This window comes from Purpureocillium lilacinum, assembly GCF_023168085.1.
Source record: "Purpureocillium lilacinum CBS 284.36 DNA, scaffold_5, whole genome shotgun sequence".
NCBI classification, from domain to species: Eukaryota; Fungi; Ascomycota; class Sordariomycetes; order Hypocreales; family Ophiocordycipitaceae; genus Purpureocillium; species Purpureocillium lilacinum.
The window spans coordinates 3,614,691-3,641,010 of NW_027072115.1; the positions used below are offsets into that span (position 1 = coordinate 3,614,691).

General features: G+C 62.5%; 7 protein-coding genes across 7 annotated transcripts; 4 read left to right on the top strand and 3 right to left on the bottom strand.

Annotated features, from left to right (window-relative positions):
- Positions 1–4,869: 4,869 nt before the first annotated feature.
- On the top strand, positions 4,870–5,845 carry PLICBS_007692 (uncharacterized protein; the record flags this gene model as incomplete). The annotated part of the gene is made up of 3 exons (XM_018321156.1): positions 4,870–5,056; positions 5,115–5,665; positions 5,726–5,845. The coding sequence occupies 3 exons, from the start codon at positions 4,870–4,872 to the stop codon at positions 5,843–5,845; spliced, it is 858 nt and encodes a 285-aa protein (XP_018181053.1).
- Positions 5,846–10,591: 4,746 nt separating this feature from the next.
- Positions 10,592–11,552, top strand: PLICBS_007693 (uncharacterized protein; the record flags this gene model as incomplete). The annotated part of the gene is made up of 2 exons (XM_018321159.2): positions 10,592–10,629; positions 10,781–11,552. The coding sequence occupies 2 exons, from the start codon at positions 10,592–10,594 to the stop codon at positions 11,550–11,552; spliced, it is 810 nt and encodes a 269-aa protein (XP_018181056.1).
- Positions 11,553–12,335: 783 nt separating this feature from the next.
- Positions 12,336–13,645, top strand: PLICBS_007694 (uncharacterized protein; the record flags this gene model as incomplete). The annotated part of the gene is made up of 3 exons (XM_065601227.1): positions 12,336–12,684; positions 12,875–13,229; positions 13,351–13,645. 3 exons carry the CDS (start codon positions 12,336–12,338, stop codon positions 13,643–13,645), a joined length of 999 nt encoding a protein of 332 aa, XP_065457299.1.
- Positions 13,646–14,110: 465 nt separating this feature from the next.
- On the bottom strand, positions 14,111–15,307 carry PLICBS_007695 (fructose-1,6-bisphosphatase; the record flags this gene model as incomplete). The annotated part of the gene is made up of 3 exons (XM_065601228.1): positions 14,111–14,241; positions 14,336–15,117; positions 15,201–15,307. The coding sequence occupies 3 exons, from the start codon at positions 15,305–15,307 to the stop codon at positions 14,111–14,113; spliced, it is 1,020 nt and encodes a 339-aa protein (XP_065457300.1).
- A 1,770-nt stretch (positions 15,308–17,077) lies between these two features.
- On the top strand, positions 17,078–17,859 carry PLICBS_007696 (peroxisomal membrane protein PMP27; the record flags this gene model as incomplete). Its single annotated transcript, XM_018321162.2, has 2 exons — positions 17,078–17,619; positions 17,697–17,859. The coding sequence occupies 2 exons, from the start codon at positions 17,078–17,080 to the stop codon at positions 17,857–17,859; spliced, it is 705 nt and encodes a 234-aa protein (XP_018181059.1).
- A 1,069-nt stretch (positions 17,860–18,928) lies between these two features.
- PLICBS_007697 (uncharacterized protein) lies at positions 18,929–20,600 on the bottom strand (the record flags this gene model as incomplete). The annotated part of the gene is made up of 7 exons (XM_018321163.2): positions 18,929–19,372; positions 19,447–19,543; positions 19,597–19,670; positions 20,023–20,183; positions 20,283–20,288; positions 20,361–20,489; positions 20,549–20,600. 7 exons carry the CDS (start codon positions 20,598–20,600, stop codon positions 18,929–18,931), a joined length of 963 nt encoding a protein of 320 aa, XP_018181060.1.
- A 1,204-nt stretch (positions 20,601–21,804) lies between these two features.
- Positions 21,805–25,440, bottom strand: PLICBS_007698 (intermediate filament protein; the record flags this gene model as incomplete). Its single annotated transcript, XM_018321164.2, has 1 exon — positions 21,805–25,440. The coding sequence occupies one exon, from the start codon at positions 25,438–25,440 to the stop codon at positions 21,805–21,807; it is 3,636 nt and encodes a 1,211-aa protein (XP_018181061.2).
- Between the last annotated feature and the right edge of the window lie 880 nt (positions 25,441–26,320).

Here is a 26,320-nt window from a genome sequence, read left to right on the forward strand (position 1 = left end):
GGCCGCCAGCCAGCATGTTAGCCCAGCGTCGCGCAGCACGCTCAGTGGGCAAGGGAAACGAGACGAGACGAGACGGGATGGCAATGGCAGGTCCCCAGCGTTTCCCCGTCGGATCCGACCCACATGCCCAGGTGCAGTGCAGCTGGCCGCGAATGTGCTTTCAAGCGGGCGTGTCCGAGCACGACTGTTTGTCTGAATGATGATGCATTTAACCTGGCAGCTCCCATAGGAGAGCCTCCCGACGGCTAGTGCACGGAAACCGTCCGAGGCTCAAGCCTCAGCGCTCTGCGTCAGGCAAGCGGGAATACTCGCACGTAGGTGAGGCTCGCGAGCAGCTGGGGCGTCCGCACCCACGCCTGCCGTGCTCGAGTGCGTCCAGTGGCTCGCTCGGGCAATAATAACGCCTGGGCTGGCCCTGTGGGACGGCCGCGTCCCTGCCCGCTGTGGAACCGGTGGAAACGGGCTGCAATGGCGCCCTGTGGGAGGTGGAACCCGTTCCGTCAACGATCAAGGCGCGGGCTGTCACCTCACGTCTGCCATCTGCCTCTGGCGTGCTCTGGGCCACGCCCACACCCACTTGCACGGCACGGCACCGAACTTTGACGCCTGCCGCTCTGTGGCCCACGGACAGGGCTTGGGATCTTTCTCCGCCAATTAGGCGCGGCCGGGGTCCGCGTTGGCAGTCCGTCCAGCACCGGCGAGGACCAAGTGGGCGCGCCCGAGTTGGAGCGCGGCACGTCTGAGTCCTGCCCGGCCTGCATCTGCTGCGGGCGTCGAGTCCTGGATATCGCTGCGCTCCGTTCGCCTGCCACGCTAGTGCTCCGGTGGTCGACGCTGCAAACCTGCCGTCAGTGACGGCCAGATATTGGGGAGTCGGGACTGAGACCTCGACAGCCCCCCCTGTTCCCCGCCGTTGACTCGCCACAGCGCCGGGTCCCACTGGCCAATGACTTGGGTGCAACATTTCAAATTCCCTCGACTGCCTCCTGCTGCGCCGTACGTGGTGCCGTGCCGTGTAAATGGCTCCCGGCGCCATTGGCTCTGGCTGGTGCGGTTAATCTGGCAGGGCTGCGCTGCGTTCTCGTTCGGGAGAATCGGCCTAGAAATTGTGCATCGCCTTGTGAGTGTAGTTCCCCCTGGCCGGCACATAGACGTCCCGGCCCAGGGGACCTTTGCACTGAATCCCGGCAGCACTTGGTGCATCCATCCCGAAGCCCTGGTCGAATAGCCTACTTGTGTGTGGCCACGAAGCATACTGCCCAAAGCAGGAAGTGAACGAGGCATTTGTCACCGATTACCAGCAATCTGCGCTCGCAAGAAGGTTGAGCGAGACCCCTTTGGCCGACGCCTTCGTTCATTAGACTCCCGGGATTGGTGGTCGCCTTGCTGGCGGCCGTCGCATGCAATGAAATGAGCAGGACCTTTGCTGTCTCGGGACCGGAGAGCTCGACTTTTATGACCTCTTTGGGGCACCTGGGTGCTGATGAACAGACATCGGGCACTTTGGGCGCAGAACGAAGGATCTGGCAAGCGAGGCCATCTGTTGCCATTCGCGAATGATTATTCCAAACGTTGCACCCCGGACCAGACCCTTGGGATGGTAGGGCTGAGAGGGCCAGACGTTTGGCACGTACGATCCCACGGCCACGGCGGGCTGGCCATTGGTTACACTGAAATGACAGACGGGATCGAGGCGCAGGCAACGGGGCCCTCGCTCCGGCCCAGCATCACGTTTTGGGCATATTGCAGCGGGTGTGGCGAGCGCCCACGTCGGTGGTCCTGTGGATCTGGGCGGAAGCGCTTCTGCTGCACTGCTTCGGGCTCCAGTCGCAAGTGTCGCCCAAGAGCTCCTGTCAAGCGGGCCAGGGAGGGTTCCCTGTGGTTTGTGCAAGGCCGGGCCATGCTTGCGAGAGCCGTGGCACCACAAAACCCACACGCAAAGGGCCCTTTGTTGCCCTTCTGGCGATAGCACCATCACGAGCAGGAGGGGCCTTCAGCCGCCGGGCCGGGGACCCCGCGGGAGGTCGAGGTCGACCATGAAACGATGGCCTCGCCATGAATAGCACTCGCTGGATGCCAATTTCTCTGGGGGGCCCGCCAGCGCCAGCGCCAGTAGGGACAACAACAACAACAACAAGGGGCAGCGGTGCTGGCCGCGGCCGCGGGACAAGCAGCGATCTTTGGCCTTGAAGCCATCTCCGGCAGGGCAGTGCGGCGTTGGCGGCTCCGAAAATGGTGTCTGGTTGTGGCGGTGTCTGCGATCTGTGGAGGCGGAGACGGAAACCAAAACGAAGACGGACAGGCGGAGGATTTTGGGGGATTCACGAGCTCCAGCGATCATCATCGCCGTCTATCTTGAGAAACGAAACAATGGGCCACATGCCTCCAGCCGCCAGCAGCAGCCTCCAGCCACGGGAGCGAGCCTGAGCGAAGGGAGAGTGGTGCCGCCTGGCGCTTGTGCGAGCAAATGAGGAGCGGCGCAGGCACGATGATGCCAACAGCAAGAGCGACTCGGACTCCTTCAAGGCAGACGCCAAAGCGCGGGCCAATCAATGGCGGTGTGGCGGCTTGGTAAGAACAAGGGGCCAAAAATAGGACACTGACAAAGCACGTGCAGGGCACCTGGGCAGGGCATTCGGGGGTCTCGGGGGCACAGGCATAGTGGATGCGTGGATGCACACCCAGCAGGTCCACTAGAGTTCGAGTGCGCAGCGACTGCGTTGTTCGTGGTAGGCCGGGCCGACAGGGGAAGGAACCCCAACTCAATCGGCAGGCGAGCGAGAAGGAGCCATGGGCCTGGTGGAGTGAGGGGAAGAACGGATCCCATGGCCAAGGCATGGCACCTGGCATGGCATGGCATGGTATGGGATGAAGGGGTGGGTTGCGTTGCGTGGGCTCGCGCGCAAAGGGCCAAGGTGACTGACCGACGAGGCCGTTCTCAATGATGGCCCCCTCTCCTTGCTTGATGCCAGCACATCCGCCCCAACGACGCCGGCTGTCGCCCAGTCCAAGCGTGTCCTTGGACGCATGGCATGGCATGGCATGGCTCGACGTGCGAAGGATCCTCGCCACCCGCTGGCCTCGACCTCCTCGAGGCCGCTCGACGCCGCATCAGCAAGGCGGCACGCACGGAGCACAGGCGGCAACGCAGTGGGCAGCGGTTCGTTGGCCTGCGTCCCGTCGACATCATCAACACATGCCGCGCACCCAACAGTGCCTTTTTCCCGCGAGCAGGGGCCGCCAACGCCTTGGGCGCGGGTCCCAGACGAGCCGGGGGGCGCATGTCCCGCGGAACCCCATGGCTGGCGTGCGCCGTCCGGAGCTCCCAACTCCCGTGCCATTTCCAGCGAGCGTCGAGGAAGCTTGGTGCCACCAGCCCTCGCCGACGGGCATTTCCTTCTTGATCGATATGGGCTTTCTGATCAGCAATGGGGGAGGCCACGGCTCACGACTGCGCCATGGATCAAAGACACGGGCGTGACGGGTGCATGCCCAACACGGGGTCGCCAAGACGTGCAAGTGGTGGAGGTTCGGCGCCGGTGCAGGAACACGACAGTTGTTCGAGAAGGGCTCTCGCGCCCCCGCCGAGAAAGGCATCTCGGGGCGCTGAGCTGAGGGCTGCAAGTGAAACAGGCAGCACGCGCCTTTCCTCTGAGATACGGAGCGTTCCAATGAGCCACGCTCGTGGGTTCTTCGATTTGGGGGCCAGCAGGCGACGGGCTGGACGACGCTGCGTCATGCCTGTATGGGTGTGTATGCCTGTCGTATGCCTGTGTGCCTGTATGGGCCCAGTCGTCCCGCCCGTCGTTACACAGCCCTACGACGATGATGGCCCCGGCTGGCAGGATCGTCGGCCACAATCCACGGCCACGGCCTCGCTCACGATGGGGCAGAATTGGTCATCACCTATTTCGGGCGCCCGCGTCCTGGACGGACCTAGCAGTGCCTGCTGTCCATGGCTTCGCCCAGTGCTGTGCCGTCCGTCCGTCAGTCCGTCCGGTGCGCTGCAATCGTCTTCAGGGCCACCACTCGCCCCAGACGGCATCGTCCTCCAGGCGTGAGCGGCGAGGGCCATTTGGGCAAATTTAGCCCGTCATTGCCTCCAGTGGCGGGTACAGCGAGCAGCCGCCAGCCCGGAGTTGGCCTTGGGTACTCCGTACTCGCGCCAGCGGGCAGCACAGCCATCCCGCTCTCCAACAAATCGTCAACTGCACGCCACCCACGCCTCGCTCCCCCACCTCATCCGGGACCTTTTTTCTCGCACACCCCCCCTCCCCTCCCCCCCTTGACAGATCCGCCGCCTGCAGCCCAGGAGCCCAGTTGGCGACACAGCAGATCGGCTGTCAAGGCAGGACACCTCGCGGCAGCCCTGGGCGGCGGGAGCGCGAATTGCGTCGAGGGTGGTGGCCCCGCCGCCGTGCAACGCTACCACGCACGCCTCTGTGTCTCCATGGGTACCCTCGTACACCTACACCTGGGATGGGATGGGTGCCAGCCCTGCACGCCGCCCGGGGCCTTGGGGACTGCTGGGGGTGGCATGGCCCATGACCCTCCCCTCGCCGCAGGCACTCGTTGCTGGCTCGGGAGATAAATATCTTGGGAGCCGCCTCCCCTCCGTCTGGACCTCACCGAGCTCGACCATCTCTTGGATCAACATAACATATATATGCCGGCTTCCTGGTTGCGTCTGAAGAGAGCGACTTGAACCTTGTGCCTCTATAGACATAGAGTCTCACTTACACCAACCGTCTCTGGTGACTCTGCTTCCTCATCACATCGCAACAGGGCAGGCTCAACGACTGCTAGCCTTCTCCTCCCTCATCACTGCGACCTTTCTGCTCGCTCCCCTCACCCTCAACAGCCTTCACAATGTCCATGTTCGCCATGCCCCAACACTACGTCTACGGTGCGCCGCCGGCACCGACAAGACACTACTCCACACACGGCACCAGCAGCGCCTTCAGCAGCTCTGCCCACCCCGACGAGGACTGGACCAAGATCTCCGACCTCGCTGAGCGCCGGCGGATACAGAACCGCATTGCCCAGCGAAATTACCGTATGTCTTGTCCCAATGAGCAGAAGCCTGAAGACACTGGCGCTAACAATGCTTGCAGGCAAGAAGCTCAAGCGACGAATGGAGGACCTCGAGCGCCGGGCTGGATCGTCGGACGAGGCAGAGCCCGAGAAGAAGCGGACGCCCAGCCCCAGCAAGAGCGCCAAGCGCCCGTCCGCGCCCAAGGCGCAAAAGGCACAGCCCGCGCCGATGCCTTCGAAGCCCATTGTCCAGCAGGGCCAGTTCACCCCTCCCATGGACAGCACAGACGAGATTGTCTTCACCGCGCCCATCTACGGCGAGCGCGAGCGATCACACACGCCTCCCGTCTTCTCCTACACGCCATACCCAGCTCCGGACGAGCTCCTGCTGGACCCCTATGGCTCCGCGCCCGCCTACCCGAGCATGTCTGGCCCTGCAGAGCCATACCCCAACTACCTCACCGCGCCAGCCTCCATGCCGGCGACGCTTCCCTCGATGACGCACTTTGCGGACGCCATGAAGCGGGATTCGTACCCTAGCGACGATGGCATGAGCTCCTACCTCGGCTACGGCTTCGTCCCGGGCGTCGAGATGAACATGCCCAGCCCCTACGACGCCTCCAACGCTCATGTGAGTCTGGCTCGGCGTCTCCCCCACCAGCGAAACGTGTCGTGCTGATGCGCGGACCAGACGCCGCCTCTGTCCAACTCCTTTGACCACTCGGCCTCTTGCTCTGAGACTGGTTACGACTACCCGACGACGCCCATGTCCATGCCTGGGTCTCCCGGCATGATTCAGCAACAGCAATGATTGCGCCAGACACACACAAAACAGCTTCAATCGATGAAGCCAAAACACGTCCATCTCACCAGAACATCATACCTCTCTCTTCATCCCTCTCCTCTTTCATACTCCTTTCCCCCTCTGGACAGACACGGCGTTGTTGAATCTGGTCGGCCGGGTCCAAGCCTGATGATGGGTGGTGGAATGGACCAGCGTTGAGATCAGTTGTGTTTTTTTTTTTGAGGCCCAGCCATGGCGTACGGAGATGGACAATGGCCCCGCGAGGCATTGCGTGGGGACTCCGAAGAACGGAGTGTTAACTGGTTTGCTTCTTTGGTTGCGTTGAGGCGCCGGGTTCCGGGGTCGTGGCGACCCGCCGGCAGGTACCACGACGAAATGAGTCTCCGAGGCTTGCCATTGGGAAGATTGCTATTATTGCCTGGCGTTTTGAGGGGCGACCGTGCTTCGGCGGCGCCGGGGCTGGAGCGTCGGCGTTGACTAGCACGTTTTTTCTTGGTTATACTTGGACTTGGTACAAGAGTAGATATCCGTTGCAAAATGAAAGGATAGAAGCACCGCCGAGTGCTCCGATTTGAACAATTACAAACACGAGGCACGATCTACACTGAATGACACGACGCGACGAGACAAGTTTCCTGGCGCTCCTACGCTCGCTTCCTCTCCCGCCCTGGGCGAGCTCAGGTGGCAGCCCGGATGCAGGTGCTGCAGGTGCTGCAGCTGCGCGTACAGCCGCAGATGTTGTCTCAGCGTCGAGGCCCTGGAGGCTACCTACGCGGCGACGATACAACACCAGCAGCAGCAGCAGCAGCACCGTGACGACTGCCACGCGCCGCCTTGCCGGGCGAGACGACAGTGTGCGCTTTCCCCTCTAGATCCAGTCCAGTCCAGTCCAGTCCAATCCCCCCTCCACCAAGCACCACAGAAAAAAGGAGGCCCCCTCCGTCGATCGCAGCGCCGGCCGGCTCACGGGGGCTCGGGACCGATTGGGAGGACGAGAGGTGCGAAAGTGGGCACACACACACATACACACGGCGATGAGTCGAATCGAGTGGACCGACCTGACGGAATGATACGTACGTACGTGCTGCCCGTCTGTCTGCCTGTCTGTCTGTCCTGAGAGCATGTGGATGGGGGGGGGGGGGGAAGGGGGGTACGCAGGTAACTATGTCTCTGCTGCTGCTGCCGTGTAACGCGAGCACGGCGGGCCCAGCTGGGCGATTTGCCTGCCCGCGCAGCAGCAGCAGCAGCAGCAGCGCACAACCCCCGGTTGTGTGTTCCAACAGGTTGTGTTGTACGCGTGCGCGTGCGAGATGCTTTCGGACAAACGAGGGAAGCCGATGGCCTGCGTCAAAGGCCCAAGCAAGTACGTTACAGGGGGGACTGGGACTGGGACTGTTCCACAGCAGGCAGGCTAGCCTCCACTCTCCCGCCCAGGCGTACTGTTCTCAGTTTCTGTGGGCAGTAGGCAGTATGTAATTCGTATGAAAGATTGTAACTGAAGTGGGTGTGTTGCGTCGACACCTCGCAGTGTGGTGGACTGGACGCATCACACAAGACGATGTCGGTTTTTGGCCCGACTTAGCTCATTCCCTAGACGACAATATCAATGCCCTCGTTTTTTCTGTCTGCCGCTGCACTGTGTCTCGCGGTCTCTCGCTCTCGGGTTAGCCGGTCGGGCGCAACGGGACGCCGACCCAGCGGGGTGCTTGATACCTTAATTGATACCCGGCAGCCCTCCTGCCCAGGAGGCGTTCGGGGCTGGGGCTCCACGTACGTACTCCAGTTGCTCCCAACGTATAAAGTACGATAAGTGTGTGTGAGGCTTGCGGGCGGCCTGTGTCGTCGCGTTGTACAAAGTGCCGGCGGCGAGCAGCGCTGGGGAACAATGCCAGAATATCGAGGCAGGTTACCTTTGGGGCTGGCGCCGGGCCCTTGCGTGTAGGACGTACGTACGTACGTACATGCCACACGTCACTGTCGGTAACGACTGAGAGGCGCTGAACTGCACTGCACCTTTCAGATGGGCTGAAGCAAAAAGGGGACCTCTGCTCAGTGCGGTAGGGAGGGGGCGTTGTCGTAGAAGATGGCGGCGGGACAGGCTTCGCTGCTGGGCTTCTGCAGGGCTTCTGGTGCCCGGGGCAATGCTGCAGAAATGGCGGACGACGGGCGGCGAGGGGAGGGGCCAAGGGGAGGAGGTGGTGATGGTGGGCAGGGTGGTGTCATGGCTGGGGCATGCCCGGGAACCCCAGGCCATGGGGCTCGAAACGCTCGAATGAGTGTTCGCCGAGCCAGCAGCACGACGATTTCGACCGGGGGGCGCGCATTGCGTTGGTGGTGGCAGACGCACTTCGGGGAGGTCGGATAGGCCGAAGTACGATGGATGGGACCTCATGGGAGGGGACCCTGCCGCCTGCTTTGCCTTGCCTGCCCTGCCATTGCCTGGGGCGCCGCCGCCGACGCCCGCCGGCTTGGATGGATGGGAAATGGAAGCAGCCCGTGGCTGCGGCCGGTCCAGCCCAGCCCAAGCCCAGCATGTGTGCGCATACGTACGCGTATCAAAGTACGTATACTTATGTCCGCAGGTATGCGTGTGCGTCACGAGTCCGATAAGTCCGGAATAAAGCGAACAAGGTATGGGGACAGAGTTCAAGCCAGGGGGATGGATGGATGGATGGATGGATGGATGGACGGACGGATAGGATGGATCGCGGGCCGCGAAGGCAAAAAAAGAAGTGCAGAAAGTCCAGAGTGGCATCACCAGGCGCTCTGCGAGGTGAGCCAAGGGTTGGCAGGCAGGCAGGCGGAGCTGGACCCTCGCTGCGGTACGAGCACGGGCACGTTTTGTATTGCACAGTTGCAGAGTGCAGGAGGCAGGAAGTACACGCAGCACGCAAACGCAGGCGAAGGGGTACTTGCTCGTACTCTTCGGGAATGCGGGATGCGGGATGCGGGCGCTGGTGCGGATGCGCGTGTGCGGACGCCCCCCCCCCCCCCCCCCTCCATTCCGCTGTTGGGGGGGCCAGGGCGCGCGGGCGCCGGCCGGGCTGCCTGCCGATGAAGAAACAAAGGCCCAACAGGGATGCCGGGGGCATAAGGTGGGAAGGATGCTGGGGGGTTCCATGGAGAGGGGAAAGGAGTTGAGGAGAATGAAACCCGAGGAGAGCGGAGTCGTCATCCATGGATGGCGCGCGTGGGATGTGGCATCACTGGGATGTGCAACACTACGCTGAGGTCACAGCCTGTCGCCGCCTCTTGAGCGAGCCCAGAGTCCTAGGTTGGTGGACATTTTGCAGCGGAGCTGGGCGCGCGCGCGGGCTGCCAGGGGGGGGGGGGGCCGCTGGAGACGGGAGCGAGAGCGATGGATGGGATGGAGGCGCTGTGGGGGAGCGCCAACGGTAGCCCTCCACTGGCGGTGGTGCGCATGCAGTGGGCGCCTCAGGCGAACCCGCAAGGCAGCAGCAAAGAAGCCCACCTCTTCACTCCACCTGAACAGCCTCCTCCGCCCTTTCGTGCTTCACTGACTGGTTCCTCCAACGTTTGCCAGCAGCACTGGCACCAGCAGAAGTGGCGGCTCCTGCTGCTGCAGATCACCGGGGTGCCGAGCCCCCCCTTCGTCATGGCAAGTGGCTGCATGTAGCACACACCGAGGACTCGACGAGATGAACGACAAAGGTCTCGGGAGGCTCGGCGGGGCGGCCTGCTCCCCAGGGGATGTCCCTGTTGGGGGGGCGTATTCGCTGCGAATGGAGACAGAGGCTCGCAAGCAGGGCCGTGTCGATGCCCGGGTTGGATGCGATTTGTCGCTGCCGGACACAAGGGGGGTCCGGGTGACCTCGAATTGATTCCCTGCGTTGGTTCTCTTGAGGCTGTACAGCTGCCGGCCCTACTTGTCGTTTCGGCCACCGGATGGGACGCACGATGCCTTGGGTATCTGATGATGTGCGCGGGGGGGAGCGGGACCCTTTGCGGTCTGGGGGGCGTGTCCTGTTGGGCCATGGAAGTTCGGAACCAACACTTGCATCCATGAATAGGATTGGACGTTAAACAAGGTGGCCTGGGCGGACGACCGAACGACGGCGGCGGCGGCGGTCGCGGGCTGTACGACGCGGGCGAGACACCGAAATCTGTGCCCGTCGCATTTTCCCACGGCTTGACGATGCTCGCGCTGCTCGTACCTCGCGTCCATCTGCAGCATTCTGCAGCATCCGACAGGTGAGGCTCTGACCGGGCGCCCTCACGCGCCCACGCATCACTCATCCTGAGTCAGGGCCGACGAAGCGCCGCGACGGCACATGCTACCTGTCGCGGCGACGAGAGGCGTGCGAGCGGCGGCACTTGCGACGTGGGTGAATCTGTGACCTGTCGGCGATGGGCCTCTTTGTGCTGCATCCCATCATCTCGCGGCTGCCGGCAGCGACAAAGTCATGCCGTCGGAGTCAATGGCGGCGAGACGTGGTGCCGAGTAGGTATTTCGAGTCTCAGCTCTGCCAGGTCAAATGCTTCCGTGTAATTCGTGAGGCTCAAAATGAATGCAACTAGGCGCGATATGCAGCTACCGACGCTCCATCGACAGCCGCGCCCGATGGGGCTTAGCGCAAGCCCGGCCCGGGAGATCCTACCGGAGCTCGAGCTTCACTTATGTCATGATCTGGTGAGAGCTCCACGGGCAATTCCACGCTCCGAGACGACGACCCATTGAGAAGAAACCCGGGAACCAACACGCATCGACGGCCTGCAGTCACTGCCGCAGCCATGATTGACGACGTTCTGTACCTCTACGGCGGCGACCAGTGAGTCTCCCACCCCCCTCCGTCCGGCTGCATGCCGCGCCCGTGGCCGAAGCATTCTGCACTTCTCCTGAAACCCGCTCCCGCCCCCCCGTCCATTCCACGACACGGCCAACACCACCCCACGCTAACAAACGTCCGCCCTCCGCGATAGGCCCTGGGACTCATCCCTCTGGGAGACGTCGGACGACCGCGTCCGCGGTGGTGCCAGCCAGTCGCACCTCACCGTCGAGAACCCCGAACGCGCTCGCTTCCACGGCCACCTCGACACGACGGCCCTCGGCGGCGCCGGCTTCGCCTCCCAGCACAGCATCGGCGACCTGTCCCTGGACCTGCGCGACTACGAAGGCATCATCGTGGCCATTGCCGGGCCCGACCACGCGGATGGCAAGCGCTACGCCCTGACGCTCAAGGACAACCTGCCTCCGCCGCGGGACGACGGCCGTGAGCAGTCCGGCGTGAGCTGGGAGGCAGAGTTTGTGGCCAAGAAGCCGGGAGATGTGAAGCTGCGCTGGGAGGACTTTAAGCCCACGTACAGGGGCAAGCCCAAGCACGACGCGGAACCGCTGAACCTCGGGGATATAAAGCGCGTTGGGCTGATGATGCGAAGGCAAGTGACAATTCAGCGGGGATTCCCTCCTTTGGAAACGATCCTACTAACACGGAAATCTAGCTTCTTTGGCCAGCAAGAGGGCGACTTTAGCCTCCACCTGCACGGCATTGTCGCCTTTAAGCAGCTGCCAGCGTCGACGGCCACAACGGTCGTCGCGGAGCACGACGACGAGGAGCGGCCCAAGAAGGAGCTCCAGCGCAACAATACGAAGAAGGGCCTCCGACGCAACGAGTCGGACCTGGAGGAGTTTCCCACGCGGCCCGCGGTCAAGAAGGGCCCGTGGTGGCGGAGACTGCTGTGCGGCCTGGTCTGAGCGGCCATGGCGGCGGCGACGACGACGATCACCCAAACTGCATCGCGACATTCCTTTACGGAGTTTTCCTCATTGAGCGAGCACACTGCACTGTATAATACGTGGCTGGGGCGCAAACGACATATAGACGTATCAATCTCTTATCCCTTGTAGACCAAATTATGCTGTTGCATTGATTGTGTCGCTGCCGTGTGAATGCTCACTGCTCACTGCTCACTGCCGGGGGGCGCAGGACGGGCCGTCGCGCGTCCGCGCCGTGGTGGTGGTGGAGCGTGGGGCGGTTTCTCCAGCGCCCATTCTCGGAGACGCGGGCAGGCGGCCCCACCGGCGCGGCATTGGCTTGTCGACGGCGATGGCGTCACGACTCGCTGCCGGAATCAGAGCGTGCATGACGCCGTGACATGACAGGCGTTGCGTTGCGCACGGGCCGGGAAGGGGAGTGACTGCGCGCGCGCCGTTGGATGGACGCATGCTCGCATACGTATAATCACTCGGCGTGGTCAACGGTCCGAATTCCTCGTCTGCCGTCCATCTGTAATTCGGTATATATCGTGGCGCGCAGTTGCGGATCCGTTTCGAGTCTTGGGCGACGACCACCTGCCCGACATCTTCCCTCCAGCCAGCGGCCCTTTAACCTCATTTCTCTTTTTCTGCACCGACAGCAGTAGCAGCACCGCCGCACATCACATCACGACCGCAGAAAGGGGCAGAGTAGGCACAGAGCAGGCACAGAAGCAACGGCGCCGCCGGAACACACAGCAGGAAAACGCAGCAGCCACCACCATGTCGCTCCTCCACGCGCTGCTGCGCATCACGTCCTTCCGCTCCCCGCTGCTGCGCGCCCTCGTCCCCTGCGCGGCCGCCGCCCTCGCCGTGCAGGCCGCCGCCGCCGCGCCCTCCATCCTCGCCCGCTCCGAGCGCTTCTACGACGTGTCGGGCTCCGCCACCGTCCTCGCCGTCGGCGCCCTGAGCCTGTACCTCCCCGCGCTGCGGGCCCGCGCGGCGGGCCGCATCGTCGAGCTGCCGAGCCTGCTGGACGCGCTGGTTCCGGGGCGGACGGGCCCGGGCGCGGCGTGGTGGAATTGGAGGCAGATTGTGGCGACGGGGCTGGCGATGCTGTGGACGATTCGGCGTGAGTGTCCATTCCCCTCCCTTCCCTCGCTTCTTGAGTTGCCGGGGCTCTTCTACCCTTTGCTCGGTTAGATGCTATCCGCCCTCTCGCTGTGCCCTTGTGCCTCATCCCCTTGGCACCGGGCAGTGATGGGTAATTGGGTAAAAGTAAGGAAACGGTCTTGGGCTGACAGATGGTTCAAAAACCGCAGTGGGATCCTACCTCTTCAAGCGCGTCCTCTCCTCCGGGCACGACTCGCGCTTCGAGGGCATCCGCGACCGCCCCGCCGCCTTTGCGGGCGCCTTTGCCGCGCAGGCCGCCTGGGTGACGCTCATGCTGGCGCCCGTCATCGCCCTCAACGCCATCGTTCCCGGCACCGCCCTCGCCGCCGGCGCAGCCGCCTCCTCGACGGGTGTCCGCGTCACGGACGTGCTGGGCCTGGGCACGTGGATCGTGGGCTTCGGGTTCGAGGCCGTGGCGGATGCGCAGAAGAGTCGCTGGGCGAGGGAGAAGCGCGACAAGGTGCACGACGAGGCGTTTATGACGAGCGGGCTGTTTTCAGTCAGGTGTGTTTCTCCCCCGTCCCCCCGTCCCCCCTCTTTTACCCTATCCTCTTTCTTTCTCTTTCTGTCCTGCTTGAAAGATATGTGCGAACGAACTGACACGCCTCGGGGGGGAAATCACCAGCCGCTTCCCGCACTACTTTGGCGAAATCACCCTCTGGACGGGCCTCGCGACCTTTTCCGCGGGTGCGCTCGCCGCACCGCCCGCGCAGGCGGCGCTGGGACTGGGCGGCGGCGCGGCGGGCATCCTGGCGACGTCGGCGCTGTGCTTCGTCGCGCCGGCCTTTTCGACGTTCCTGCTCACGCGCGTGTCTGGCATCCCGATGAGCGAGGGCAAGTATGATAAGAGGTACGGTAACCGCGCGGACTACCAGGCGTGGAAGCGAGATACGCCGCGCCTGGTGCCGAAGCTGTGGTGAGACGCATTGGGAAGACGCTGTGAGAAGTGAAGTGAGGTGAGCTGAGGCTGAGACCGAGGCTGAGGATGAGGTCGAGGTGACGTGAAGTGAGGTTGAAGTGACGGCACCGACTCGGGTCGGGCCGCGGAGAGGAGCGGATGCTCTGAGCTCTCGCTCTCAGGGGGGGCAGGGCGGCGCCGGGCGAAGGGGAGGAAGACGCCGGGCGAACATGAACAACAATCAAATACATACAGGTAGAACCGGGTCGTGCTTAGCATCTTATAAGTTTTTTTTTATTCATTTGACTCCAATTCCGTCGTCGGGAAATATGGTGATTACATGCCGCTTCGACACTATATGCAATGACAATGACAATGACACTGACAACTCAACAAAATGCGCCGTGACCCGTGACACACACGCTCCCCGCGATCACATGCTTCTTTGCCCTACACGCCGACACTGGTCCCCTGCAGCTCTGCAGCTCTACTTGTGGAACTGCTTGACCTTTTCGATCTCGTCCCAGCTGCCCATGTAGATGCCGGCGCGGTCGTGGATGTGCTCGGGGGCGACCTCGAGCATGCGCTTCATGTTGCTGTCGAGGGCCTGGCCGCCGGCTGTGTTACGCAATGCAAGTTAGTATTTGTATGCGTAGTTTTGGGCGGGAAACAAGGGTATAAAGGTAAAGTAAAGGTAAGGGGTCGTGCTCACCGTTCTCAAAGACCAGGGCCATGGGCGCGCACTCGTACAGGATGCGCAGCTTGCCCTTGGGGCTCTTCTTGTCGGCCGGGTAGGCAAAGATGCCGCCGTAGAGCAGGGTGCGGTAGGCGTCGGCGACCATGCTGCCGATGTAGCGGGAGCTGTAGGGCTTGCCGTCGGCCTGGGCCGTCTTGAGGGAGTTGAAGTAGTCGACGGTGGGCTTCTGCCAGTAGAGCGAGTTGCCCTCGTTGACCGAGTAGATGGCGCGGGCGCGGGGGATGCGCATGTTGGGGTGGGTGAGGATGAACTCGCCGATGCCGTTGTCGAGGGTGAAGCCGTTGACGGAGCTGTCCTTCATGGTGAGGACGAGCTGGGCCGAGGCGCCGTACATGGTGAAGCCGGCGGCGACGAGCTCGGTGCCGGGCTTGAGGATGTCCTCCTTGGTGCCCGTGGAGCCCTCGGGCAGCTTGTGGACGGCGAAGATGGTGCCGACGGACACGCCGGCGTCGAGGTTGGACGAGCCGTCGATGGGGTCGCAGGCGACGGCATAGCGCGCGCCCTCGGCGTTCTTGAAGTAGATGATCTCGTCCTCCTCCTCGGAGACGAGCAGCGCGCACTTGCCCGACGAGCGCATGGCCTCGATGAAGAGGTCGTTGGAGATGACGTCGAGCTTCTTCTGGTCGTCGCCCGTGCTGTTGGAGGAGCCGGCCAGGCCCGTCAGGTTGACGAGCGTCGCGCGCCGGATGTAGTAGGCGATGGACTTGAAGGAGAACTGGAGCGCATGGCACAGCAGGCTTCACGTCACAGTTAGCCGGGCGCGTCTGCGAGGGGGACGGGCAATTGGGCCGTCAATTGGGATCGGGGGGAAGGGACGCACGTGAAGTCACCGCTGGCCTCCTTGTGCTTGACCTGCTCCTCATTGAGGAAGCGGGTGAGGGTGACAATGTTGGTGTTGACCTTTTCGCCGTTGCCGTTTTCCGCCATGGTGACTGATGGGGGTTCGACACGCGTGTGTCGTGTAAGTGTATGTCAGGGAGGTTGTTGTTAAAAGATTGAGCGGGAGAGTGACGGTAGAAGGGCCGTCGTTTCGGCAGCTCGGCTCAGTGGATGGAGGGGCGGTTAAGAGTCGCTTTTGCGAGACAGCAGCGCGGGGTATTATCGCGGGGCGGACGGGGGGCAGGTCACGAGGGGGGCAAAGAATATGAAGGCGACGACGATGTCACGGAAGAAGAGAGACGAGAACCCAAAAGAATCCGTCGACTGGTAATCGGAAACGAGGATGAGATGTGAGAAATCAAGAGAGGAAAGTTGGGAAAGGCGATGATGCAAGTTACGGCATCATAAGGTAATGGAAAAGTAATGGGCCACGATGCGACACGGCCGCGCTCCCGCTCTCTCCCGCAGCCCTGCACGCACGCTCCGTCATCCTCCCCCCCCCTCTCTCTCCCGTTGGCCCGCCCGCAGCCCCGGTTTGAACCTCTCCTGCTACTGCGCGGCACTACCGAGAGCAAACCGTGCCCCTCGAACCCGTGACGACACCGGCTATCCAAGGGCCTCGGGGTCTCGAACCCGAGCTGCCCGCGAGCCGCCCATTCGCCCTCCAGGGGCCCCACGAAAGGACCCGCGGGCGGGCAGGAGAGGCGTCGGTGGGGGGAGGGGGGCCCTGCCAGATCTGAGCCTGCCATTTTGCGCGGTGCAAAGGGAGATGCCGGGCACGGCTGGGTCGGTGGGAAGAGGATTTCTCGGAACGTGGGGAGAGAGTGGAGGGGGAGGGGCTGGCGGCAGAGCGCGAGGCTCGGGGTTGACACCGAGGGCCTGTGGCTGGTTATCGCAACATGCTGCTGTGGCTGGTGATAGGATTGAAATGTGGCTGGCCTGTGGCGCCATCACGTGCCAGGTCAGCCCAGCCAATCCGTCATGCTGGCCTCCACCAATCAACGCCCCCGGCGGCTCTTGCCATGTCAGGCAGTGCTGTCCTGGCCGTCTGGCTGGCTGTCTCGCCGGGGACCCGCCCCAGACACCAGACGGATGCTTGAGTGGTGGTGCTGGCGCGGGTGGGGCGTGCGCTTTCCATGCCATCCATGGGTGCTCCTTCCCCGTGGGCAGCGAACCTCGGCATGTGCTGGGCCACCCGGCCGGGCGCTCACTCATCAGCCCAGACTCCGGGGGCGCGCGCCCAACGTGCGAGGCCAGGGCCCCAGTTGCGCCGACGCCGCTGAACGACACCCGCAACAGTTGCTGCACCACCCCATACAGCCGTTTGCTTGCCCCAGACGTCTCTCTCTCTCCACCCGAGGTCGGTCCATTGCTCGCAACCGCAGCGCAACTCTATTTTCTTTGCTCCCCTCCGTCTCGTCTCATCAACCTCCTCCTCCTCCCCCTCCTCCTCTCTCTCCCTCACCACCTTGTCGTCACAGCCATCGCCCGCCCAACCCAGTGTCTACGCTTGCGAAAAGCTAGCTCTCTCGTAGCTGCGACTGATACGGAGAGACAACCGCCCCCGGCTGTCTACCTGAGGTAACTTAACTACCGCATCCCCCGTCCGGCACCAACCCCCGTCGGCGCACTCCGCGGCCCGAACCCGTTCGTCCCGACATCAACACTCACACACACACCCCGTTAGGTACGCTTCCGCCAAACTTTCCTGTCTCTCTTTCCTCCCTTTTTCCCAACCTCTGTCAAGCAGCCAACCCGTCTGACAAAACGATCCTCCCGCAGCGCCGACGCCAGAAACCCCCCAAACCGCCGCCCATCATGGTCGCCGACGCCCTCGTCTACCACCCCTCGGTGGCGCACTACCTGCGCTTCGTCGCCACCACCGTCGGCCGCGACAAGCTCCTGCGCACCATCCAGTACTGGTCCCGCTTCTACGCCTGGTACCTGCTGCGCACCAACGGCACCCCCGACCAGATGGCCCCCTGGGCCGCCCTCAAGAAGCAGTTCGGCCTCGTCCGCAAGGTCCTCCGCTTCGGCAAGGCCGTCGAGCACGTCAAGGCCGCCGCCGTCGCCGCCGACTCCAAGAGCCTCGACACCTTCCTCCGCTACACCGCCTTTGGCAGGCAGATGGGCTACGCGGGGTACCTCACCTTCGATGCCCTCGCCCTGCCCGACGCCCTCGGCGTGCGCAAGTGGGAGGGCGCCAAGCGCGCCCAGGACAACGGCTACCGCTTCTGGGCCGCGGGCTTGACGTTTAGCGTCGCCGCGCAGCTGTATACGCTGTACCAGCTCAAGCAGCGCGAGGCCAAGATTGACCGCAAGGACGGCGAGGGAGTCGTCGAGAGCAAGCGCATCGCCATGTACGTCCCTCTACTTCTACCATTCCCCAGCATCTCTCCTCGCCGTATATCTGCATGCTAACACCGCCCCTCCGCAGCGAGCGCTCCGCCAGCCAGCTCCAGCTCCTCTGCGACCTCGCCGATCTCACCGTCCCGACCTCGGCCCTCGGCCTCATCGGCTTCGACGACGGCTTCGTCGGCCTCGCCGGCACCCTCAGCAGTTTGATCGGCGTCTACTCGCAGTGGAAGAAGACCGCCTAAGCCCTGAGCCCTGAGCCTGACGCCTGTCTCCCGCCGGGACAGGCTTTTCACCCTCCACGCCCAATACCCGCGCAGAGTGAACGAGATGTATACATCGCCCAGACGGCGTTCCGCGCCGCCCAGTAGAGGGAAATCCACCATTTGTAGAAAGTTTGGACGGAAAGGGGGACGGAGAAATGCAGAGCGGTCGAATGGACGCTTGCTAGGCGCGACACCCAACCACCCCCGGAATCCTTTTTGTATGCCGACACGACACTACACCATCGCTTATCCTTGATCTATAGCCGAGTACGAACTGCGGGGTCCATGTCGGAGTTTTGTATGTACCATAATTGTTGTTCAACTGGACACTTGGGCGCGAGTAAGAACTTTGGCGAACGCCTTAAACACGCTTTACCAAGTCATCGTCCACCAAATCCCGTGCCATGACACGCGACACGACTTCTCCTGAGGGTTTCACACTTTGGTTGGATTGAATTGACGTCCTATGCCTCCAAGCCTCGCAAAGCGGGTCAAACATGAGCAGACTGAAAGCAAAGAAAGAGCGCAAAAACGTGCCAGGCATTCTGATACTCGTACAGATTCGACTCTTCCGTCAAACCCTGTGGTGCTTTTCCCCAACGCGTCCCCAGCCCCTCCTGTGCCGGCCGGCAAAGCGCCAACCCTGTCCTCAAATCAAGACTCACAGCCCTCGTCCTCATTGCTCGTCGTCAACGTCGCTTTCGCGCCTGCCCGCATCCCTTGTTCCCCACACAAACCGCGCCGAGCGCCATCGTTTTTCGGATCCTTATTGGGCGGCCAGAAAGCAGAGGCGAAAGTGTTAAAAAGAAAAGAGTACGTTCAAAAGAGACAAGGAGAAAGCAAAAAGAAACCGGAACCTTGGGAATAGCAAACCCAGCCCGTCTTTGTTCCTCCTTCGTATACGGTGGTGGTGCTTCGTGGTCGGGCTCGGGTGCCGCATGGCACATCTATTACCACCGGTCAAGGCCAAATCCTCGTCATAGTGCGTCTCCGCCAAACGACGTGCAAAAACGACGCAAGACAAAGGAGCTAAGAGCGAGGAGGGAAATTACCAGTAGCGCCCGCCTCGTTCGTACTCGCGGTTGTACCCTTCGCGCGGCGGGTACGCCGGTTCGCGCGGCGGAAAGTCCCTCGGCGGCCGGTCGTACGTGCGCCCGTTGGCATACGGATCGGGGGGAGGCGCCGGGTAGTCACGGCGATACGGGTCGTCGTAGCGCCCACGCGGTGGCGGCGGCGGGTAGTCCTCCATCGGGCGCCGAGGCGGAGAGCGATAACGGGCGCGGTCGTCGTAATACTCACGCCGGGGGCTGCGGTCGCGGTAGCCGTACGGACCTGCATCCCGACGTGGGCTGTACCCGCCGGGAGCCGCACCTGCACCGCCGGCGCCTCGGGGAGGCCCGCGACGGTCGTACTCATCGAAAGGTGGCATGTACGGTCGCCGTCCGGGAGAGCGCGAGCGGCCTCGGTCTCGGGGGGGCATGTCTGGCTGGGTCTGGGGGCCATCGCGTTAACATCTGACAGCCAAAGTCGACAACGGAGTCGTGCGACCAGGCGGGGGGCGCGTACATCAGCAACACATTGGACGCGTTGGCCCTTGAACTCTCGGTTGTCGAGCTTCTCGACTGCGGTTCGTAGATCGGCGGCCGTCTCGAATTCGACGAAACTGTCAAACCGTCAGCGTGGAGACCAAACCGACACGTGGTAGCGAAAACTCACCCTCTACCCGAGTCGCGGCCCGTCTCGGAGTACACTACGTCCAGGCTGGACTGGCGAGCAAAGTCTTTGAGGTCCTATTGCCAGATAAGTTGCTGTCCCACGGAGCGAAGTGATGATGTTGGCGATGGCCGGCGAACCAAGTCCACGAATACCATCCACGAGACGAGGGGGAGCGACAAGAAAACCAGGGGACGTGTCGTGACCAGCCAAGCGAACCAGGTGCCGTGACCGCGGGAGGGGCTTCGCCAGGGGGGGAGGTGCCCGCGGGATGGAGACGCCAGTCCAAAGATTTGGAGCTAAACAGTGAGTGCATCAAGGCGCCAATCCCAACCGGCGAGGGGGACATGAGTACTCCAAAGGATACAGGTGGATGGAAGGGGCGGATCCGTGGAATCCGGCGACGAGAAACGGGAAGATTGAACAGACCTGCCAACTGGTTTCGTTTGGAAGCCCGGTGATTTGCATCCGGAACGGGGTGCGACGGGGCCGCGGCGGCGCGCGCTCGTGGGTGCCAAATCCGCTCTCTCGGTTGCGCGACCCGCGGGCAAACTGGACGGTCAGGCGCTCTCCCATGAAATCAGATCCATCTAGAAGCGGCATGTGTCAGCATATCGCTCTCTCGCGGGGAACGCTTTGACACCGATGGACTCGATGGGCCCGACGGGCCGTTGCGGGGGGGAACGTACGGAAAGCTACAGAGACTCAAAGTTAGCATCAAAGTAACTGAGGCGGCTGGCCACGCGTGGCGGGATGGAGCGACTCACCAGGGACGACATCTCGCGCGTCCATCGGGTCCTTGTACTCGATGAAGCCGAAGCCATTCATCAGCTTGACCTCGGTGATCTCTCCCGTGCCATGGGTCGCAAAGTGAGCCTCGACATCGGCCTTGGTGGCTGGTGGGTCGCGTCAGTCGATGTCTCCGTGATGAAACGTGATGATTCCAGCGACGCACCGTTGCGAGGAAGGTTGCCCAGATAGAGCCTGGTGGCCGAAACCTCGGTCATGATGCCGGCTGGGAGTTTGGCGTCAACAACAAACGGGGTAAGCCTTCGGGGTGGGAGGGCCTCTGCGCTTCTTCTGCCTCTCGCGTTCTGGGCGGGCCTGGACAGTTCTCTCGCTCTCTCTCTGGGACGCAGCGCTTTCGAATATCTCGGCCTCGGGCCTCTGGATCCAGCAAGGGGGCGGGCTGCTGCGGTCTGGGGATCCGGGACGCGAGTGGTGGCGGTCGGATGTTGGGGGGTTGTGCCGGTGAGGAGAAACCTGGGGAAGCTTCGCCAGCTGCATGCGACCTTGAGGCTGGAGCGCGGGCGGTGGCGCGGGGCAGAACCAGCCCAAAGGGGGATGGGCCGCCTGCCGTCCCACGCGCGCCAACGTGACCCAGCGCTGGCCGCCCAGCCTGGCCAATTGGGGCTCGTGGCGCTCGACTTGCCGTCGTCAAAGGGGCCAAAGCTCTCGGGGCGGCTCAAGGGCCATCGAATCTCGAACCTCACCGCTTCGTCTGAAGCTTCGGCACTTCACCTTTGTTTTGTTTTTGGTTGAGGGCATCCTCGAAATCCTCGGTCATGTTGCCGAGACAAGGCAAGCACACACGTTGCACAAGAGCACAGACATCACTCCTCCCACCACTGTACATGCAAACTTGCAAAGTAATGTACCTCGCGATTGCGCACTGACGACTCGGGCATGTCAGCGTCACATCTCCACGTCTGAGGCTTCGAGACTTCATCAAGGCATCGGGTTGCCGAGACGAACAAGCAACCACGTTGCAGTTCTTCCTTGGACCATCATCGCACATGATTTAACATTAAACCTTCGAAATATTTCGAATAATCGCATCCTCTCATCGGAGTCTCATGCATGATGGATGCTCCCATGCCAGTCATACAAGCCAGCTGCCACCCCCATGAAGCGCATCATCATCAATTCTCTTGCGAAAAACCACTGCAGACCCCCCGTAGACGCCTCGCTCAGTCAACATGAACGCACTGGAATATGTAATGCGTATGTGTAAACACAACCGCCGCCGCCGCCAACCTCCAGCTGTGTCGGGTCCCATCGGCACAGCGCGACCATCCATCCCCATCATCACCATGTTACGCCTCGTCGAACAGCACGGACACCATCTCATCCAGCATCGTAAACACCAAATGCGCACTGCGAATCTCAAGTCAGCATCTTCGTCCCCAGACGTCCGTCGTCTCAAACCACTTACTTGAGTCTCGAGTTGTTAAACGTTGCAAACAGCCGGCGGCTCGCCGCCTGGGCATTCACCCGGCCCACCACGCTGCCCGCTAGGTCCGGGATCAGCGTCGCCAGCATCAGGCTCGCCTCGGTGCGTGTCTTCTTCCTCTCCGCCTCCGAGCGCGGCTTGCGATCACGCTGCAGCTGCCCGCCGGGCCAGAGGCTGTCCGTTACCAGCCCTATGTATCGTAGCAGGGACTCCTCCTGCACCAGCGCCCGCACGTTGTCGCGCACCTTGCGCTCGATGGTGCCGCCCAGGAGCTGCTGCAGGACCACCACCACCGCCCGGCCACGCAGCCAGTTGTTGCCGCGGTTCAGCTCAAACACCTCGAGGAAGATGTCGCAGATGGGCTTGATGAAGGGCTCCAGCTCCTTGTTCTCGAACGCGTTAAGTTCCGCCTCTGCCTCCGCCGCGGGAAACGTCTCCTCGTTGACGTTGAGGGGCATCGAGTTCAGCTGGCTGGTCGCCGCCGCGATCAGGTTCTGTCCCGCGACGGATATCTGGTCGAGCACCGGGATGTTGCCCAAGATGTCGTCCATGCCATCCGCGACCGAGTCGTACAGGCGCGTCATCATGTCCTTCTTGTCCTCCCGGTCCATGATGTCCTGCCCCTGCGCGATCGCGCTCTGCGACAGGAACGCCCGCAGTTCACGACTACGGCACACGTCCGGCAGGAGCAGCAGCTCGCGCATATACTTCTCGAGCGCCTCGCGCCGCTTGCGGAGGAACTCGCTCTGAAACTTCATCACCATGCGCCGCCTAGGAAAGTCCAGGTTCCGCACCGACGGATATCCGGACCGTAGCTTCTGGTGAAGATCGTGGAACTCACTATACCTCCGCGTGACGATCCAGGACGCCGCCGGCATCTGCTCCCCGGCGTTGCGCTGCACCTCGACCACGTACAGCGCGAATTCGCGCCCGTCCTCCTCTCTGCCCACCTGTATGTTCTTGATCCGGATTGTCGACCGCCCGTAGAGGCTGTTGTCGCTCTCCTGGACCACGTACTGCTGCCGCTGGAGCTCCTTGCGCCGTATCTCTCTTTGCAGGCTTGCCTTGGACTTGCGGAGGATGCGCAGCTCCGACGTGTTGTTTGTAAGGTCCGCCTTCCTCGTCAACGAGTCCACGACGGCTTCCTGTGCCACTAGGCGGTCAATGTCGTTTGTGAGAGCTGTGATGGCTTCTGCGAGGCCAAGATCGCCGGGGGCAGCCTCATGCACCTCGTCCTCGTCCGCAGCGCCTTTTGATATTTCCGCATCCTCATCCTCGTCGGGCAGGTATTTGTCCTCGTCATCGAACAAATCATCATCAACAAAGACTCCTATCCGCGATGCCGCGCTGACCAGGCCTAGGGACGAGAGGCTCGGTTTCTCGCCCTCTTTCCCAGCGTTTGGCGGCCTGCCCACATCTATCGAACCTCGATTTGAGTCGTTATCGTGCCCGGAGAGGAAGCTTCCATCATTATCTTCCGCCCCAAATAATGACGCACGAAGGGCTTCTGCAGTCTGTGGCCTATCGTCATCCATGATGTTGTTAAGCGCCTCCTCCACTGCCCGAACGACCTGTGTGTCCGGGACCTGGTGCGTGGGTGCGTCCTGGTCAAGGCTCTGTACCGAGTCCAGCATGCCATCGTTTTCTACATCGTCATCGTCAAACAGAGGCGTTGGGGAGCCATCATCCAAGGACCTGCGACCCGCCGCAGAAGAGTTGACACCGTTCCCATTTCCGTTGCCATTAAGCGTCCGCAGATCCGACGCGGATCCGGAGCGCCGACCCAAGGGATCAGACGGTGGGACGAGCCTAGATATAGGTTTCGGCTTGGACTGATAGGACTGTGCCGCCCTATGTATGGGCGGTTGGGCAGGTTGGCCCCGATGGTCCGAGGAAGGGGCCGGTGGCAGACTCGCAGTAGAAGACTCTTGCGACGCGAGGCACTTGTAATAGAGATCCGACTTCTTGAACGCGTGAAAATACCGAGACTGCATCTCCTCCAGCACCACACTCTGCGCTTTCAGGATTGCGCGACGGGCACGGTGATACTGCGCAGGTGTGGCAGCCTTGCCGGCCTGGAGAAACTCCTTGACCTCTCGTTTCGATGAGCTGGGCACGTTTAGTTCCGGCTTGGACATGTATGCCTGGTTAATCTGCTGGAGGTCCATCCTGTCCGACTCGGTCCACATGGTCAGGTTTGAAGCAGGCTGATCGTCGTCAGGCCCATCGTCCTCGAGCGGGTTCCGGAAGCCATCGACGACGAGCCAGAACTGGACCAGAGACATGAGCTGTTGTCGGTCCATGTACTCCATGAAGTACGAGAGTCCGGAAGAGTCGCGAAGGAGTTCGACCAGCGTGGCGTTCTCTAGACGCGATGTAGAGGCAGACGCCGGGAGGGGCGGCCGCAACGGAGCAGCAGCCGCCCGTCGGTCTCCTCCAGCGGCAAGATGGCTAACTCTCTGGTCCAGCAGTCGCTTGCCCATCTCCAGCCTCCTCAAGTAGACGGGGTCCTGGTTCTCCTGCAGCGAGTCGCGCTTCAGCTGGCTGGCGACCTCGCTGCGAAAGCGCCGCGCGTCCGACAAGTTGTTGACCTTTCTGATGCCGCGTATAAACTTTTCAAACTTGCGCTCGCTGTCCCCCGGCGCCAGGCGCGGCGCTGCCGCTTGCTTGCCCGACTTGGGCGTCGGCGAGGCGTGCTGGTCGAGCGCGGCCCTCAGCTTCCGCACCGTCGACCTGTCCTGCAGCATGGAGCGGCCGTAGTTCTCCATGAGCTGGTTCCACGTGTCCGGGTCGGACAGGAGCTGCACGACGGGGAAGAGCACCGCGCACCCGACGATCTCGCGTATGAGCGTCGACACGGCCCGGCTCGAGACCATGTTGCCCGGGAGGACCCTCGGCAGGACGCGCGCGACGAGCGACCGCAGGTAGTCCTGCTGGACCATCTTGGTGTCCGGGAAGGACAGCGACGCGGCGGGATGGAGGCGCCCGTCGCGGAACTTGGACGCAATGGCGAGGTCGAGCTCTTCCGACTCGGTGACGGACCTGTTAAGCTTCCTGCCCCGCACCGACCGCTCCGCCTCGGCAAAGTCGTGGAAATGCGCCGTCATGATGGGCACCAGCCGGCTGGTGACGAGCTCGGCCAGGTCCATGTGCTGCAGCGGCTCGAGCAGGCTCGCGAGGGCCAGCCGGACCGCCCTGTCGACCTCGTTGGGGAACACGGGGTTCGCGCTGATGCCGGCGTACCAGGAGCGCACAAAGTCGCGGAGGATCATGCCCAGAAGGCCGTCCACCGCCTCACCCACCCGCGCCGAGCCCAGCTCCAGCTCGGGGCGCGCATATTCCTGCCTCTTCTTCAGGGCGTCCACCTCGATGCGCCATCGCTTCGCGTCGTTGAAAGAGGCCCCGCGGGGCAGCGCCGACCGCGGTTCGCCTGCCCGCCTCGGGCGTCGTGATGTGAGGAGCAGCGCGGCAACCAGGGCCGCGACGCTGGCGACGATGCCTGCGACAAAGGCGTATCCGGCCCAGCGGAGCACTGGGAACCAGCCGACGGCGTAGCCCCAAGAGAAGAAGGCGACCGCTGCCGCGAGGGCCGTTTGTCTCCGCTTCAGGGCCATGGCCGGAGCTGCGGTTGACTCGGCCGCATCGTCCGGACGTACACTTTACGCAGCTCTTGCAATGGGCAGAGTTGGAGTCGGTCTGTGAATGACGAGGCACCATCCCAATCGGGGCAGCTTCCTCAGGATGGAACGCAGGTGGATGGATGAGACTGGCGTCAGGTTCCAGGTTATCGATTAGCGGGCCTGGGGGGCCACGGGCACGCTGCAGCTAGGGGCTCCAGGGGCTACCTCAGTGGCACCATCCCACCGTTTCAGCGGCATCCATTGCCCGTGCAACCCCGAGAAACAACGTCGGGGGTTGGCGGTCAGGACCTCCTCAGTATGGAACCTGGAGGGTACCTGCCCAAGGCATACAGCAGCATCGCAAGCTACCTTATACACGCGCCCTCGCGCGGCCATCGCACACCACCCCATCTAAATTCATGTGCAGCCATGCAAAATAAACAAATGTTTTTGACTGGCGGCGTCACCTATGTACAAGCCCGCTGACCAACGCCAACTGCTACCAAGCCTGCTGCAATGCCTCGTCCTCTAAGAACACATACCATACCCATGGCAGACTCCCAGCCTTCCACCACGTGCCAAACGCCCCAAACACCTTTTTGTTATACCGTATAGGTATAATGCTCGCCTTAACGTACACTGGCCCTGAGACACGGGGTGGCAGCAGAGCAGCCGCGAACAAAGAGTCCCGAGGCAAAGCAAAGCCGCAACTCCAGCCCCGGCACTACTGCCATCCCCCGGTGACGCAAAGCATCACACCGCCTGAGTCGTCTCGACCTCCTGCCTGAGCCTTTGTGTCGCAGCAAGAGTGGCACTGAGAGGCCTTCAAAGACCATTTCAACCCCAATGGCCTGCCTTCGCCAACCACGCGACA